Source organism: Enhydra lutris, unplaced genomic scaffold (assembly GCF_002288905.1).
Source record: "Enhydra lutris kenyoni isolate GAN:26980312 unplaced genomic scaffold, ASM228890v2 scaffoldscaffold2, whole genome shotgun sequence".
NCBI lineage: Eukaryota > Metazoa > Chordata > Mammalia > Carnivora > Mustelidae > Enhydra > Enhydra lutris.
The window spans coordinates 48,669,218-48,687,004 of NW_019154086.1; the positions used below are offsets into that span (position 1 = coordinate 48,669,218).

Sequence of the window (17,787 nt, forward strand, 5' to 3'; positions counted from 1 at the left end):
GGGCAGGGAAGAGAAATGGCACCAGCCCTCTCCCTAAAGAGCAGAGTTTGTGCCCACTACTGTCTAGGAAGCCCTTAGAGAAGAGTGAACAATCTTCCCTCCTATGTCCCAGGGATCCCACAGATCCCTGCCTTCACCCTGTGTCCAGATGTCTGCCCACCTGGCAGTGCAGGGCACCTGTGTTTTATACCAGGCAGGCTGGTTGAGTTTTACAGCTCCAAACTTTAGGGACCTGGCATGGCTTGGACCTGGGGAAAGGTCTTGCCACACTGGGGCTGGTACAGGTTTGTCCTAGAAATAGCATGAACATACAGGAGTTAGGAGTAAAGTGAAGCAAAAACCAGTGTCCAGGTTAGCCACCCTCAGATGTTTGTGTCTATGCTAAGGGTTGGGGGAGCATAATGGTACTCGCCACCTCTTTTTTCCTTGGAGAAGCAATTCTACTTCTTGCAGATGCACTCCAAGAAGGGGGAACCATCTCTCTCTGTATCCCAGGGGATCCTTGGATCACGCTGTCTGCTCTCAGGCTCTCTGCCCTCCTTCTCCACAGGAGCACTGCAGCGCCCACCAGGCTCCACACCAGCCATGGCACAGAACTCTAAAACTCCAGTCTTTGAGTTCTGTTGACTGTAAAAACTCACAATAATCAGTCCCTCTCATTTTCCCAGTCAGTCGCTTGGGGGAAATGATTTCCTTGTGTGAAATGTTTCCCCTGTGCAACAGCCCCCACCACCTTGCCTCTCTCCATGGTTAGGTCTCCCTCCCCTCTGCAACACCCGCCATCCTTTTCTCTCCCACATCATATCTGCACACCTCCAACCTTCCACAATGTGACCTTTTCTCTCCCTCTGGTGGTGCAGTTTGTTCTGTCAGTACTCAGATTTCTTGGGTGTTCAGAATAACAGCTGTGTTCAAGGGATAAGGTAAGCCTAGGGTCCTCCTACTACTCTCCCATCTTTGCTCGAAAAACCAGAAGTTTTTGATTTTCATGAAGTTCAGATTACCCATCATTTCTTTAAAGGATTGTCCCTTTGGTATTATAGCTAAAAATTCATTAACATACCTAAGGGCATCTAGGGTTTTTCTTGTTATCTTCTAAGAGTTTTACAGTTTTGCATTCTACCTTGAGATCTGTGACCCATTTTGAATTAATTTTTATGAAGGGTGTAAGGTCTGTGTCTGGATTTTTTTTTTTCCCTTTTGCATGTAGATGTCCAGTTATCTCAGCACAATTTGTTGAAAAAACTACTTTGCTCTATTGTATTGCTTTTATTCTTTTTGTCAAAAATCAGTTGATTATATTTATGTGGTTTTACATCTGGGCTCCTTATTCTGTTTCACTGATCTGTCTTTTCTTTTCCCAATACCATTATGTCTTCATTACTACAGCTTAATAGTAGGTCTAGAAGTCAGGTAGTGTCAGTCCTCCAACTCTGTTCTTCTCCTTCAATATTGTGTTGGCTATTGTCAACACATAATGACTATTCATATAAGCTCTAGAATCAATTTTTTGATAGCCATAAAATAACTTGCAGGGATTTTGACTGAGATTACATTAAATCTATTGATCAAGTTGTGAAGACTTGACATCTTGACCATACTGAGTCTTGGCATCCAGGAACATGGAATCTCTCTCCACTTATTTAGTTCTTTTCTTTCTTTCATCGAAGTTTTATAGTTTTCCTCCTATAAATCTTGTATATATCTTATTGAATTGATACCTAATATTTCATTTTTTATGATTACATATATGGTACTGCATTTTTAATTTTAAATCCCACTTGTTCATTGCTGGTACATAGAAAAGCAATGGACATTTGTTTATTAACCTGATATTCTGCAGCCTTACTATAATCACTTATTGGTTCTAGTTTTTTTCATCCTTTTTTCCTGATTTTCTAAATAGATAAACATAGCATCTGCTAACAAATCTTACCAATCTGTATAACTTATTTTCTTTTCTTGTCTTACTGCATTAGCTAGGACTTTTATGATGTTGAAAAGGAGGAGTGAGAGGGGACATCTTTGCCTTGTTCCTGATCTTAGTGGAAAAGCTTTGAGTTTCTCAACATTTAAGTATGCTGTAAGTTTTTTGTACATGTTCTTTACCAAGTTGAAGAAGTTTCCTTCTAGTCCTAGTTTACTCATAGTTTTTATCACGAACAGGTATTGGATACAGTCAAATACTTTTTCTGCCTCTATTAATGTGATCATGTGATTTTTCTTGTTTAGCCTGCTGATATGACAGATTACACTAACTGATTTCCAAATGCTGAATTAGCCTAGTGCCAGCCTGGTTGTGGTGTATCACTCTTTTTATACACTGTTGGATTTGATTTGCTAATATACTGTTGAGGATTTCTGTGCCTATGTTCATAGGTCTGCAGTTTTCTTTTAATGTCTTTGTCTGTATTTTGGTTTTAGAATAATGCTGGCCTCATAAAGTTAGAAAGTATTCCCTCTTCTTCTATTATCTAAAACAGATTGTTGAGAATGGTATCATTTCTTCCTTAAATGTTTGGTAGAATTCACCAGTAGACCCATCTGAGTCTGGGCTTTCTGTTTTGGAAGGTTATTAATTATTGATTTAATTTCTTTAATAGATACAGGTCTATTCACATTGTCTATTTCTTCTTGTGTGAGTTTGGACAAATTGTGTCTTTCAAGTATTTTCTTTTTAAAATGAAAAGATTTACCAGAGAGAGAGAGCAGAGTGAGAAAGAGAGCATGAGTGGGCTGGGGGAGGGACAGAAGGAAAGGGAGAAGCAGGTTCCCAGCTGAGGAGGGAGCCCAGGCTCAATCCTGGGATCATGAACCAAACTGAAGGCAGACACCTTTTTTTTTTTTTTTTTTAAGATTTTATTTATTCATTTGAGAGAGAACAAGAGACAGAGAGAGCAGAAGCAGGGAGAGCAGCAGACAGAGTGTGAGGGAGAAGCAGGCTTCATGTTGAGCACAGGAGCCCAACATGGGGCTTGATCCCAGGACCTGGAAATCATTACCTGAGCCAAAGGTAGATGCTTAACCATCTGAGCCGCCCAGGTGCCCATCAAGAAATTAGTCTTTTCATCTAGGTTACCAAATTTGCAGGTATTGTTATTCATAGTATTCCTTTATGTTTTTAACATCAATAAAATCTGTAGTGAGGTCCTTGTTTTCATTTCTGATATTAATAAATTGTGTCCTCTCTCTTTTTTTTTTTTTTTGGTTATCCCAGCTATAGGTATCAATTTTAGTGATCTTGTTGATGAACCAGCTCTTGGCTTCACTGACTTTTTTCTATTGATTTCCTTGATCAATTCCACTGATTTATGCTCTAATTCTTATTGTTTCCTTTCTTTTGCTTTGGATTTAATTTGCTCTTCTTTTCCTAGTTTCCTAAGGTGAAAGCTTAGATGATTGGTTTTAGTTCTTTTCTAATACATAAACTCAATGCTATAAATTTCCCTCTGAACACTGCTTTCAATGTACTCCACAAATTCTGATAAACTGTATTGTCATTTCCATGAAGCTCAAAATATTTTTCAATTTCTGTGGAGATTTCTTCTTTCTCCTTTGTGTTATTTAGAAACGTATCATTTAATCTCTACATATTCAGGAATTCTGTTATCCCTTCTGTTACTAGTTTCTGGTTTAGTTCCATTGTGGTCTGAGAGCAGACACTGTATGATTTCTTTCTTTCACATTTGTTAAATTATGTTTTATGGCCCAGAATGTAGTCTATCATGGTGAATGTTCCATGTGAACTTGAGAAGAATATGTATTCTGCTGTTGTTGGACAAAGTAATCTGTAGATATCAATTACATCCAGTTGATTGATGGTGTTTTGAGTTCAACTAGGCCCTTACTGATTTGTTGCCTGCTAGATGTGTCCATTTCTGCTGGAAGGGTGTTAAAGTCTCCAACTATGATAATGGATTCATCCATATCTCCTTGTAATTCTATTAGTTTTTGCCTTATGTAGTTTGACATTCTGTTGTTAGGTGCATACACGTGAAAGAATGTATGTCTTTTTGGAGAACTGAGCCTCTTATCATTACATAATGCCTCTCTTTATCCCTGATAATCTTCCTTGCTTTGAAGTCTGCTCTTTTGAAATTAGTATAACTACTGTAGCTTTCTTTTAATTAGTGTTGGCATAATGTATTTTTCTCCACCCATTTAATCTATAAGTGTTTTGGGGCACCTCGCTGGCTCAGTCAATAGAGCAACTCTTAGATCTTGGGGATGCGAGTTCAAGCCCTACACTGGGAGTAGACATTAAAAATAATTTTTTTTAAAGATTGTATTTATTTATTTGACAGACAGAGATCACAAGCAGGCAGAGAGGAAGGCAGGGGATGGGGAAGGAAGCAGGCTCCCTGCTGAGCAGAGAGCCTAATATGGGGCTCAACTCCAGGACCCTGAGATCATGACCTGAGTTGAAGGCAGAGACTTAACCCATTGAGCTACCCAGGTGCCCCAACATTAAAAATAAAATCTTAAAAAGAATCTATAAGTGTCTTTATAGTTAAAGTGGGTTTCTTTTTAAAAAAGAGAGAGAAAGAGAACAAGAAATAGACTCTTTTAACTGTTGAGTACAAATTGGTAGTTACCAGAGGGGAGGTAGCTGGGGGTATGGGTGAAATAAATCATGGGGATTAAATAGTACATTTATTATGCTGAACAATGAGTAGTGTATAGAACTGTTGTATCACTACACTGTACAGTGAAACTAATATAACATTGTATGTTAACTATACTGAAAAATTTTAAAACTGAATAAAATAAAAAAATAAAGTGGATTTCTTATTGACAATATATAGTTGGTTCTTGTTTTTTGATCCATCCTGACTATATCTGTCTTTTAATTGGTGCATTTAGACCACTGATGGTCAGAGTGATTGTTGATATATTTGGAATAAAGTCTACCATATTTGTTACCATTTTCTATTTGTTGCTCTTGTTTTTTGTTCTTATTTTGTCTTCTACCATATTTCTGCTTTTTATGGCTTTAGTTGAACATTTTATATGATTTCACTTTATCTTTTTTATTACGTATTATTAGTTATACATCCTTTTTTTAGTGTTTTTTTTTTTTTTAGTGGTTGCTTTTTTTAGTGGTTGCTCCAGACCTTGCAATATATATTTAAAACTAATCCAAGTCCACTTTCAAATAACATTATATTCCTTCATGGGTAGTGTACACACTTCATATAATAACAAAATAATCCTAATTCTTTTCTTCACCTATCATTGCTGTCATTTTACTTATATATAAGCATACATAAGCAAACACACACACACACACACACACACACACACACTCACAGTTGAACCCTGAACAACACAGATTTTAATCACATAGATCCATCTATACATGGATTTTTTTCATAAATACAGTATAGTACTGTAAATCTATTTTCTGTTATAATTTTCTTAACATTTTCCTCTAGTTTTATTGTAAAAAATATAGTACATAATATATACAACATACAAAATATCTATGTGTTAACTGACTGTTTATATTATTGGTAAGCCTTCCAGTCAACAGTAGGCTATGAGTAATTAAGTTTTGGGGAACTCAAAAGTTATGCATGGATTTTCAGTATGCCAGGGTCAGTCCCCTTAACCTCCATATTTTCAAGAGTCTACTGTGTATCAACTATGTTTCCAAATACATTGTTGCTGTTATTTTGAACAAACTGTCAACTGTTAGATTAAAAAAATAAAACTTTTCATTTTACCTTCATTTATTCCATTTTTTTAAAGATTTTATTTATTTATTTGACAGACAGAGATCATAAGCAGGCAGAGAGGCAGGCAGAGAGAGAGGAGGAAGCAGGCTTCCCGCCAAGCAGAGAGCCCAATGTGGAGCTCGATCCCAGGACCCTGGGATCATGACCTGAGCCGAAGGCAGACACTTAACAACTGAGCCACCCAGGCGCCCTGCAATTCATCAGTCATCGTTCAGGTTTTCCTATCTGGAATTGGTTTCTGGAGTCGCCTCCACTCATGAATCTCTGGGATTCTGGGAACCCATGCCTCCTCGTAACCTGTCTGACTCAATCTTAGGGCAGCAGTCTGCCCTGAATCCTCCCCTTTCTTACAGATCCAAGAAAAGTTGTTGCTTTTTCAGTTGTTCTGCTTTTTACTTGTTGATAGGACAGATGGCAACTGCCAAGCTCCTTACATGTGGCACTAAAAACTGCCACTGAACTTTTTAAAAATGTTAACTTTTTATCCTTTTCACCAAGATGCTTACATGAGTCCAAAGTAAAGAGCCCACAGCCAACCATGAAGGGCTGGAGAAGGCCAGCTGGTCCCCCAGACAATTCCATCCCTGCTAATGTCAGGTGCATTATCCTCATTGCTCAGAAATTCAACCCTGCCAGAATCCCGGAGCTGACTGCATTCAGGGATACTGATTAATTCCTTAAAAACTTCTAAGAGAGTATATCTAAGATGTCAACTGTTATGGTTTAATTCTTACAGGGAAACTCTCACGTCAGAGTTATTTAGAAAAGAAGAGGCTTAGTGTTCATTGCTGTCAACCCGGAACTCCCCACAATTAAACAACTGTTAGACCTGACGTAAATATTACCTCCAAAGTAGGTGATCCACTAAGCCTGCTTTTAAAGAATCATCAAAGATATCTATAGGGATCTCCCAATCTCATGTATTCCCCCTTTCTCATACAGAGCATTTCCCTGGAAACAAGTCTGTAGCCGTCCCCAAGTAAACTGACACCACACAAAGTTGCTCTCTCTAGGGGGAGAGCAAGAAATCTATTCTCCATCTGTGTAAGAGCCAAAAGTATCCATGCATAGTCTTAAAAAATCAGAGGAGAGGGGCACCTGGGTGGCTCAGTCAGTTAAGCATCTACCTTTGGTTCAGATCGTGATCTTGGGATCAAGCTCTGTGTCAGGCTCCCTGCTCAGTGGGGAGTCTGCAAACTGCCCCCCCTACTCATGCACTCCCTAATAAATAAATAATCTTTAAAAATAAATAAATACTCAGAGAATTGGGATCATAACTGGCACTTATCTTGAGGATTACAGGCATTTGATAACATCTATTCATAAAATGCTATATCATTAGGGTATCCTTTAAATACTTGTTTGAAAGCCAAGCCCTATCTAAATTTCTGTTCAGAAATCTGAGACTTTAAGAAAGGTTTCTTTTCCTGATAATTTCAATTATTTCTCTTATACACACATTAAGTTATACTGACGCAGGAAACAGTAGAGCAAAACAGTACAGCCCTAAAACAATACTGGAGAACTGCACATTCATCCCAGCTTTGGCCCTTGTCTTTTACTTCTCTGTCACCTTGGGCCATTCCTCTGTGGGACAAAAACCATGTTTTGTTGATCTTTGTATATTAAATAACCTTGTGTAGATTAGATGATTATTAAATTATGAAGTTCCAGTACTCAAAAACTATTTCATAACTGATTACTTTTCTTGATAAAATGCTGAAAAGCTGTTGCGAAATAAGTGTGTGCTTCAGGGAAGCAAAGAGGATATTTAAAGCATTTTTTAACTTTTATTTTTACCAAAATGTGTAATAAGAAATACATTTTACATCATAATCATTACATACGAACATATGTATATATCTATCCAAACAGAAATTATTAGCAGAAAGGCAATTTACCCTCAATGTATCTGATGCTTTTGGTTATTTTCTATTTCATTTTCTAAAATGCTATTCATGACCCACTAAAATATGTCATGACTTTCTAATGATTTGTGATCTGGAATTTGAAAAATGTTGATTTAGAGAACTATCTTCTGGAAACAAATATGGGAACAAACAAAAAATAAACTAGAAAAAAAGTTGTAAAATAACAGTTACTTACTTGGTTGCTGCAAAAACAACGTTGAATGGCATCTGTTGAAATGGAAGGAAAGGTCTGGTGGAGAAAGACAAACGAAAACATGTGGGACTTTTTCATTGTGTGCTCTCTGGGCTTTATTCCAACTCTCATATTAGTCCCTTAAAATCAGTGAGCTTGAATATCCTGTATTGGTAATCCTCAAACCTGGACAAACACAAAATCACTGGAGAGTGGGGGAGATTTTGTTTAAAATGCTAATTACCAAGTCTAGCCCAGGAGATCCAGCAGATTTAAGATAGAGCTAATGAATCTGCATTTGTAATAAACATTCCAGTGTTTTCCCTGCAGGTGGTAAACAAGCCACAGTTTCAGAAGCAATGCCTTATACCTGGGCTTCAGCTGGTCGTCCGCTCCCAGCAACTTCTCCAGTTCCCTGAGACATTGCAAAATTTGTAATGACTTAGTTTTAAAAACTACCCCCAGAAAGTCTAGGAATTGAGTGTACTATGTTGAAAATTTAACACTTCTCTAAAAAGTCAGCGTTATAAAACTTCTCTAAAGAGGTTGCTCACAAATAACAATGTGGGTAACAAATTTACGTTCTCAAGAAAGCTTATGTCACATATGGCATCAAGACTGTTTTTCTAACCACATAAGACCTATAGAGAGATCCTCATTTTATTTTAACCCAACTACAGGATTATCACATGAATATTGATCACAAATGAAACAAAGTGAAATTTTCGACCATGTTGGTTTTGACAACACTCACACAAAGACAGTGAATGTCGCCTATTTGTCCACTTATAACAATTTCCCATGTACTATGACTGTCATGATGAATCTGCTATTTCTCATTTGATTTGATGACTTCATTTTGTTCTCAAATTTACATTCTTACTTACAGCTAGTACCTCTGATGTTAGGCAGATTTAGCTGGAATCCCAGATCTGCCACTTGCTAACTTAAGAGACTTCAAGCAATTTATTTTTCCTCTCTTGGTCTCAGCTTCCTTATTGATAAAGAGGGGTAATATATCTTATCCTACAATTCTGTTATAAAAATTGATTATATAGAGTGCCTGCCCCGCTCACTTGGTAGAGCATGCAACTACTGATCTTGGGGTTGTGAGCTAGAGCCCCTCGTTGGGTATAGAGATTACTTAAAAATACAATCTAAAAAAAAATGATTATAGATATAAAGCACTTAAACTGGTACCTGACACACTGCATGCACTCAAAACTGATAGCTGCTAATATTATCATAAAAGACATTTTCTAATAATATCAGGGCTCATTTTCATTAGTAATTACTTTTTACCTTTCAAAATATTTGTAGCGATTCCTTCCAGTAACTTCAGGATCTTCATAAGCCTCTTTAGTCATCTGAAAAGACTCACCAGTTCTAAAATGAAGCAGAAAAACATTATAAAAGTCTAACATATCATTTTCAAATATAATTTCTATTTCATATTTTTATGTCTATAAAGTAGGAGATGCACAGAGTATCTGAGACTGAGAGCAAAGTCATCTATAACATGCATCTGACTGACCTACATCTCAGACTACATAATAATTACTTTCCCTAAGCCAGGAAACCAGGAGCTAAAAGGAGGAAGAGTAAGAAAAAAGTAGGTTTATGAAATCTCACATACAAAAATGCACACTTTTAATTAATAGTGTATAGGATAACAGAGTTTTAAGAAACTTTTTTTTTTAAAGATTGTATTTATTTATTTGACAGAAATCACAAGTAGACAGAGAGGCAGACAGAGAGAGAGAGGAGGAAGCAGGCTTCCCGCCGAGCAGAGAGCCTGATGCGGGGCTCGATCCCAGGACCCTGAGATCATGACCTGAGCTGAAGGCAGAGGCTTTAACCCACTGAGCCACCCAGGCGCCCCTAAGAGAAACTTTTTATGTCCAGGCTGAAAGGTAGCTTTTTAAACTTACTAGGCATGATTTGTAAATAATTAAAAGAATAAAGAATTCAAGAGACTTGTCTCTGAAGGTGCTTTGGCTGCAAATCTCCAAATAAATATATATATTTGGAGATACTAGCAGAAGGGTATAGTTGCAATTTCTAAGATGGATCAAAGAAACAAATTCAGTCACCTCTACCTCTACCTTCGGTGGCAAATTGTCATTTAATATATATATTCACTCCAAGCTTCTGAGAATATCTACTAACTATAATCCCATAACTTTGCCCCTGAATCAGGTCTCTTTTGGTCAATTGACCTGGGTGTAACATCACAATTGTAGTTTTAAAAAATGCAGAATAAAAATTCTTAAGAAGAAAAACGCATTCATTAAAAACATGATTAGCAGCCAAAGCTACCTGACACTTACGTGGTAAGCTGCCTGAGGGCTTCTGTGTGTTTCTCCTCCTGTCCTTTCCATTCCCGGCGGATGAATGGTGGGACAGGGTCTGCCTTGCTCCAATACAGAGAATATCTTGGATAATGGATCAGGTTACTGAACATGGTTCTAAACCTGGGAACTTTTCTCTAATATTAGGACAGGCAGATAGGGAGGAAAAGGACAAAATCTTACCATCAGATTTCTTAAAAATTTCTTTTATTTGACAGACAGAGATCACAAGTAGGCAGAGAGGCAGGCACAGAGAGAGGGGGGAAGCAGGCTCCACACTGAGCAGAGAGCCCAATGTGGGGCTCGATCCCAGGACCCTGAGACCATGACCTGAGCTGAAGGCAGAGGCTTTAACCCACTGAGCCACCCAGGTGCCCCACCATCAGATTTTCTAAAGCATCTTATTTATTATTATAAATTTTGAAAGGTGCAAAAACAGTGTATGTCACATAGAAAGAAGGGTAATTGTATATGAATAGAATATCTCTAGAAAGATACCCAAGAAACTGATGGCAATGGATGATTATAAGAATGGGGATGAGGGTTAAAATTTATTTCATACTATATATGTTTCTGTACTACTTGAATTCTTTTAACACAGGCACATAAACTTTTCCCACTGAAATAAATTAGGTTATAATGAGTCCTTTATTCACTATTAATTAATTAATCTTCACAGTGGGCCATAAGTATCAAGATGTCTTATCCCCTAGTAATCATAGCAGAGTGATTTCTGCAGAATATAAAATCCACTGGAAATCTCATGATTAGTCAGTCTGATTAGTGTGGTTAGCAAAACTAGATGGTTCAAGTTCATTAGGTGGCCTTAGTCATTGAATTAGACCTACCAGTCTGTTTCGAATCAGATTAGCTTGGATAGTTGCCTGTGTATGGTCTTTCTCACTCGACACAATAAACAATGGATCTGCAAAATAAACAATAAGGTGGTATAAGGAATGGAATATATCTAGACTGAGAATAATAGCAAAAAAAAGTAATTTCTTAATTGGAAAACTAATTACAAGATTTAGATATTGCCTAACTCTACAGCAGCTCATTGCCCTGTTACTCTGTCACCAGTGAGAGTCTTTTAGATGCATTTCTCCTCTGTGTATTCCAAAGTCAGGTTATAGAATTAGAAAGCAAAAAGCAGGCCTGATATGTTCTCAAGCACCAGAGCCTAAACATGCCGCCTTTTCTCTCAGACCGCTTTCTCTTACCCAGACCACTTTCTGGGTCTAGGTGGCCCAAGAAATACTCTAAGATATATACACTAACTACGCCCCTTTGCAAGTGAAATAAATAACACACTGCAGCACTACCTCCCATATTCAGTACAAGGGAAAGATACAAACTCTTAACAACATGTCACCTCAGAATTGATAAACATAATAAGAAAATGTCGTTCTCTAATAATAAATAAATAAAATCAGCTATAATTCACTCCTTAAATTTAGAAGGATGTTGATGATGGGACAAAGTTTTTTCTCCAAAGTTTAACAAAAGGTTGCCCTGTTATTTTAAGTATGGGCTTGTTAGGTATATCTTTAAAGCAATGAATAATATTTATGATTTATTATACCATTTCTTAAAATGAAATAACATGACATTAAATTCATAAGCAACCTTCAGATAGAGGTTTGATTTCCCAAGTAGGTATCTCTTGAGAAACAAATACCCTGGCCAACTAGTCTATATGACTTGGCAACATATTTCTTCACAGGAATTAATAATTGTTATTGTGATTTATAAGTAATTTAAATTGAATTTAATTTAGACAACGTGAGTCAATTCCTAGAGTCTAATAACTCCTCAGTTACCAAACAAAAATGATATATTGGATGCAGACATTTAATATTCTCCCCAAGGTTGAAAAACTACAAGAGGCTCAGCTCTCTTTCATTCAAGAAAGATTTATGGACAGGTTACTATGTTCAAGGTGCCTGGAACATATCAAGAAAAAGATAAAGATCCCTGACTTCATGAGAGACAATAAACAACACAACAAATTGGCATATTATATAATATGTTAGAGGACAGTTAAGTGCTACTAAAAAAGCGGGGAAAGAGCAGGTAAGGGAGATTGGGTTGCAATTTTACACAGAATAGTCAGGGCAGACCAGGCCTCATTGAGGGATGACTTCTTTTTTTTCTTTAATGATTTTATTTATTTATTTGTTTGTTTATTTATTTATTTGACAGAGAGAGAGAGAGAGGGAGAGAACAAGCAGGGAGAGCGGCAGAGGCAGAGGGAGAAGCAGGCTCCCCGCTGAGCAGGAAGCCCAATGTGGGACTCAATCCCAGGACCCAGGAATCATGACCTGAGCCAAAGGAAGATGCTTAACCTCACTGAGCCACATCAGGCACCCCCAAAGGGTGACATTTAAGGAGACTTGCAAGTGGGAAGTTAACTACAGAGTTATCTGAAGAGCATTTGAAGCAGAGGAAACAGCAAAGGCCCTAGGATGGCAGGATGCCTGATGTGTTTGAAGAACAGCAGAAACCAACAGAATTGAAACAGAGTGAGAGAGGCAAAATAGGGTAGATAAAAGGTCAGGCAAGTTATCAGGGGCCTAGATCACATGGGGCTCTGTGGACCACTGAAAAGACTTTGGCTTTTAATCTGAGTTAGGTGGGAAACCATTGTAAGATTTTGAAACAAGATGTGACAAAATCTGACTTACATTTTAAAATGTTCATTGTAGGGGCTCCTGGGTGGCCCAGTTGGTTAAGTTTAAGCTCAGGTCATGATCTTGGGGTTGCGGAATTGAGCCCCACATAGGGCTCTGTACTCAGTGTGGAGTTTGCTTGGGATTCTCTCCCTTTCCCTCTACTCTCCTCCTCTACCTCTGTATACCTCTCCCCACTTAACTCATATGCTCTCTCTCTAAAATAAATAAATAAAATCTTTAAAAAAATAATAAAATGTTCATTGTGGCTGCCCAGTGAAGAATAGACAGCATGGAAACAATGGAAAAGACAGGGAGACCTATTAGGAGGCTCATGCAGTGAGCCTAGAGAAAAGATGATGTTGATGGCAAGAGAACTTATGAAATGGGGCAGGATTCTAGATATATTTTTAAGGTTGGACAGAGAGGACTTATTAGTGGATTGGAATGGTGTGTGTCAGAGAGAGAGAGAGATGAGACAATGATGGCTCCAAGATTTTTAGACTTAGCAATGTATTGGGCTGGATGGATGGAACTGGAGGAGATTATGCTAAGTGAAATAAGTCAAGCAGAGAAAGTCAATTATCATATGGTTTCACTTATTTGTGGAACATAAGGAATAGCATGGAGGACATTAGGAGAAGGAAGGGAAAAGTAAAGGGTGGGAAACCAGAAGGGGAGATGAACTATGAGAGACTATGGACTCTGGGAAACAAACTGAAGGTTTTGGATGGCAGGGTGGGGGAAGGATGGGTTGGCCCAGTGATGGGGTATTAAGCGGGGCACGTATTGCATGGAGAACTGGGTATTATATGCAAACAATGAATCATGGAACACTACATCAAAAACTAATGATGTACTGTATGGTGACTAACATAACATAATTAAAAAATAATAATACAAAAATAAAGTATGGGACTGCTATCAATTGACACAGGAAAGCCTGTGATGGAGCAGGTTTGTAGGGAGAACATGAAAAGCATGCCTTAGGCATCTATTATACGTCCAAGTGGAGAAATGAAGCAGGCAATTTGATATAAGAATCTAGAGTTTGGGAGAGAAGTCTGGACCAGTAATATGAATTTGGGAACCATCACCCTTAGATATACTCTTCTTCAACTGCAGCACCCAAATCCACACCTATGATTCAAGTTGAGAAGTGATGAAAACTGGGCTGATTAGGAATGACAAGGCCAGATTTTATGGCCCCAAATTACAGGCTGGTGAATCTGAAGGTTGAATGAATGCACCTGTTTAAAGGGGAAAAGGCTATAGCTTCAACAAATCTGATATATTAGGAATAGTATGGGACAAAGGGAAATTTTTAAAAAGATTTATTTATTTATTTATTTGACACAGAGAGAGAAAGCATAAGCAGGGGGAACAGCAGGAAGACACTTAACTGACTGAGGCGCCCAGGTGCCCCCAAAAGGAAATTTCTATTCATACTCTAAGTGATTTAAAAGATGTCACTGGGTCTTTGGTTCCACCTGTGTAGTTCATTTTAAATGAGTTTAGGCTGCATTTCTCCTAAATCTGAATAATAAATTATAAACCATTCTCCTCTTCTACCCATAAGGAGTACAAAGACATGTGATCTATAGAAACATTCCTGCCATCCATAGAAGATAATGGCATAATACTGTAGGATTTATGGCTACATTCTGCAACATACCCCACAACTGTGATCATAATCAGTGCTCAAAAGGCAATAGAAAGACCTCTGAGATGCCCAGGTAATAGCACTCACCAGGTATCACTTGCTTATTCCTGGACAGGTATTAAGTGCTTTAGGTGCAATACTCCATTTAATCCTTGCAAAAAGCCAATGAGGTAGGCACTAGGCCTCCTTTTTATAGGGGAGGAAACTGAGGCTTCAAGAAGTTAGCCACTTACTGACAGTTAGAATTTCAACTCTAATCCTTCTGGCTCCCAGGCCTAATATTATTGAAACCCCATGAATTTTATGGGCGGAAGTTTCCCACAGAAACCATGGGAAAGCCCCTCAGCCAATTTAACCATACTGTAGAAACTGTTCTGGCAAGCCTAGGAAGTTGTCACAACCAAGTAATCATGAGAGAGAAGAAGTGTGTAAAACCCCAAGACAGAAGGATTACTTTTAGGCAAAAGTATACTAAATTGCATATTCTGGGGGAAAAAAGAAAGGAGGAAAGAGCTTATGATATATCTAGAAAGCATTTTAAAACATTTTTGGAAGCTAGAAAAACTGTATCATACAGTTAAAAGGCTTTCATTATCAGGACAGTAGTCAAACTACTAATAATGTACAGATTCAGTAAAGTGACAATGTACACTGGTCACTTCAAGAGGCACTTGAGAGACACAAAGCATTTACCAAAAAACTGAGTTAAATGCAAAATGGTATATAAATGAGGTAAAATCTACTAAGAAAATGATGTTAACTCTAAAATACAAAAAAATGGAAGGTATCTGAATCAATCTTAATTGCTAGAGTGATCAGAAGAGTAAATATTACCTTTAATGAAGGCACCCAAAGCTTCTTAGAGGAGCAAAAGCCTTGCAGACAATTAACTATGATGAAAAGGCCATTGGGTTTGAGGGGTGGGGACGTGAAAAAGCTGGAAAGGTATTCACATGTATACCACTGACCACCACACCAACACTAGCGCAGTTCTGTCAGGGTGGAAATCAGACCCAAGTGAGTCAATTCACCGGCTTGTCAACAATCTATCTTATTTCTCTCTTCAATTTTCAGCTAAGACACATGAGGTCTCTATATAATTGGTGATGAGCTTTAGGATAAGAGGTCATGTAGACTGCCACCCCAGTCCCTATCACAGTAAGAGAAATCCATAAAGAAGTGGCTTCCTGTCAGATGGAAGAAGGAAACATACACACAGAAAAAAGTAAAAGTTAGAGTTGATAGCTAAAATACAGGATGCGCCGTTAAATTTCATATAGGCAATGAGTAACTTTTCATATAAATAGATCCCAAATATTGCATGGGGCTAAAAATTTATATTAAAATATTATTCATTACTTATTTCAAATTCAAATTTAACTGTGCATCCTGTACTTTTTCTTGCTAAATCTGACAACCTAAACAAGGTAAAAAACTGTAAGGTCCAAGAAATCAGGCAGAAGGGCACCACAACTTAGTTCTGACCTTCCCTGTCTTGGTTCTACTTTGTCCTAGCTATACTATGCTTCCAGTCCATTAATAGTTGTGAGACTCCCTGTTTTATTGGAACAATCCAAACTTTATTTGGCCTGTTTTGAGTGGGTTTCTGTTCCTTGCAAGGAACATGGAAACATTTAGCAATCCCTCTGCAAGAGCGAAAGAGAGAGAGAGAAAGCAATAATTTTAAGGATAAAAGAGACAAGAAGCTTGATAAATTCTTTGCCTGTCTTTACTGAAGAGGCCTATCCAATTTCCAAATTACCTTTGAAACCAACGTGATGTTTTTACAGTTTACCAGACTTATTTTTACAAGATGAAACCAAGAGTGAATAAAGAAAACCACTGCCCATAATACCCAAGCAACCCATTACACAGTCCCTATACCAGGAAATGGGTAACCTCTGGATATCCATCCAAAGATGATCCTGGGAATCCTAGAGGAGCTACCACATGGTTAAAGGCAATGCAAGGTTCAGGTGAAGCGCATGGGATCAATGAGGGCAAAATTAGAAAAATCATGTTTAACTGATTAAAATTCTTATACTAGTAAATTCAAAATTCAGTAAGGTTTTTTGTGAAGCAGCTCGCATATGTACCAACACTGATGATGAGAAGCCTGCAAAACTGTATAAAACAAGTACCTAAAGAACTCAAGGAACTTAAAGATACAGTAAAAGAAACAGAACATTAACGGACAAGCATAGTACTGAAACAAACTGGGCCTGCCTTTACTGACCCAAAGGAATCCAGCGGACATAGTTTATAAGCAATGCTTTGATGAGTAACAATAAGTTTTTTTAAAAAGATAAAACTAAAAACAAAGGTGAGATAAACTGCTACTTCTTTATATACAAAGCCAAATTTTGAGTTGCCCGGAGAATGGGAGCGGGAAGGTCATTTTTGCAGTTTCACCGTGGGGATTTGAGTGAATCTCCAACTCTGCAAATCACTGCATACTTTTCTGGATAACAAAACAGCGGGAACAGGTTTTAGAAAGATTGCTTAAGGCTGTGCAAATTATCAGGAAAAGATCGTGGCGAACAGTAAAGGCGGATGATCCGGCGCGGTGTTCAGACACGCTGATCACACCTGAGGCTCCCAACGCGCACGGAGAGCACCGCCACCTGGGAGCTCGGAGCTGCTCCCACCCATCAAAGGATAACCGCGGACAAGGCATCTGACCTGAGGCTCATCTTCCGCTCGCTCACCGGGCTCCTGGCCCTGTCCCACCGTCCCGAAGCCCACCTAGCCCAGGAATCAGTAACTCAGGAGGGAAGTCTGGTGCCACCCTTACCGTACAGAAAATCATACTGTCGACTGGTAGAGACGTTGCCCCAGGCCCTCGACCTCACCCCGCCCCGGGTCTGAGACACCTGCAGGTTTGCCTGGGGCTCCTCGATAGTCACCACATGGCTCATGGTGTCGCCTCTTCCCTCCGGCCAACCCGGGACCAACTAGGGACGCGTTGCTGCTGTGTGCACGGTGGCTATGGTAACCTCCTCCTCAGCGTCCAGATAAGGGGCGGGGCGAGGAGCATGAGAGGGAGGGCGGGGCGAATACGTGGGCGGGCCTTGAAACGGAAGGGGTGGGCCTGGCGTGGGAGAGGACAGGTAGTGTCGGAAAAAGGGATGGGTGGGGCTAGGCGCTGGAGAGGAAGGTTGGGGGCGGGGAAAAGAGAAGCACCCAAAGGCGTAGGGGAGTGAAGGGCACGTGGGGCTTGGAGGAAGTTGAAAAGAGGGCACTCTTGAGGCGAGGAGGCCGCC

At 38.8% G+C, this 17,787-nt stretch overlaps 1 protein-coding gene across 1 annotated transcript in view; it reads right to left on the bottom strand.

Moving 5' to 3' along the window:
* The window catches only part of LOC111150924 (MYCBP associated and testis expressed 1), a 93,494-nt gene extending 76,052 nt beyond the window's left edge, over positions 1–17,442 (bottom strand). Inside the window, exons 1-5 of the mRNA XM_022508617.1 lie at positions 17,319–17,442; positions 11,041–11,117; positions 10,172–10,329; positions 9,144–9,227; positions 7,845–7,898 (exon numbers count right to left, since the gene is read on the bottom strand). Of these exons, the coding sequence (XP_022364325.1) occupies positions 7,845–7,898; positions 9,144–9,227; positions 10,172–10,329; positions 11,041–11,117; positions 17,319–17,442 (497 nt within the window). The remainder of the gene's footprint in view (positions 1–7,844; positions 7,899–9,143; positions 9,228–10,171; positions 10,330–11,040; positions 11,118–17,318) is intronic.
* Positions 17,443–17,787: the final 345 nt, after the last annotated feature.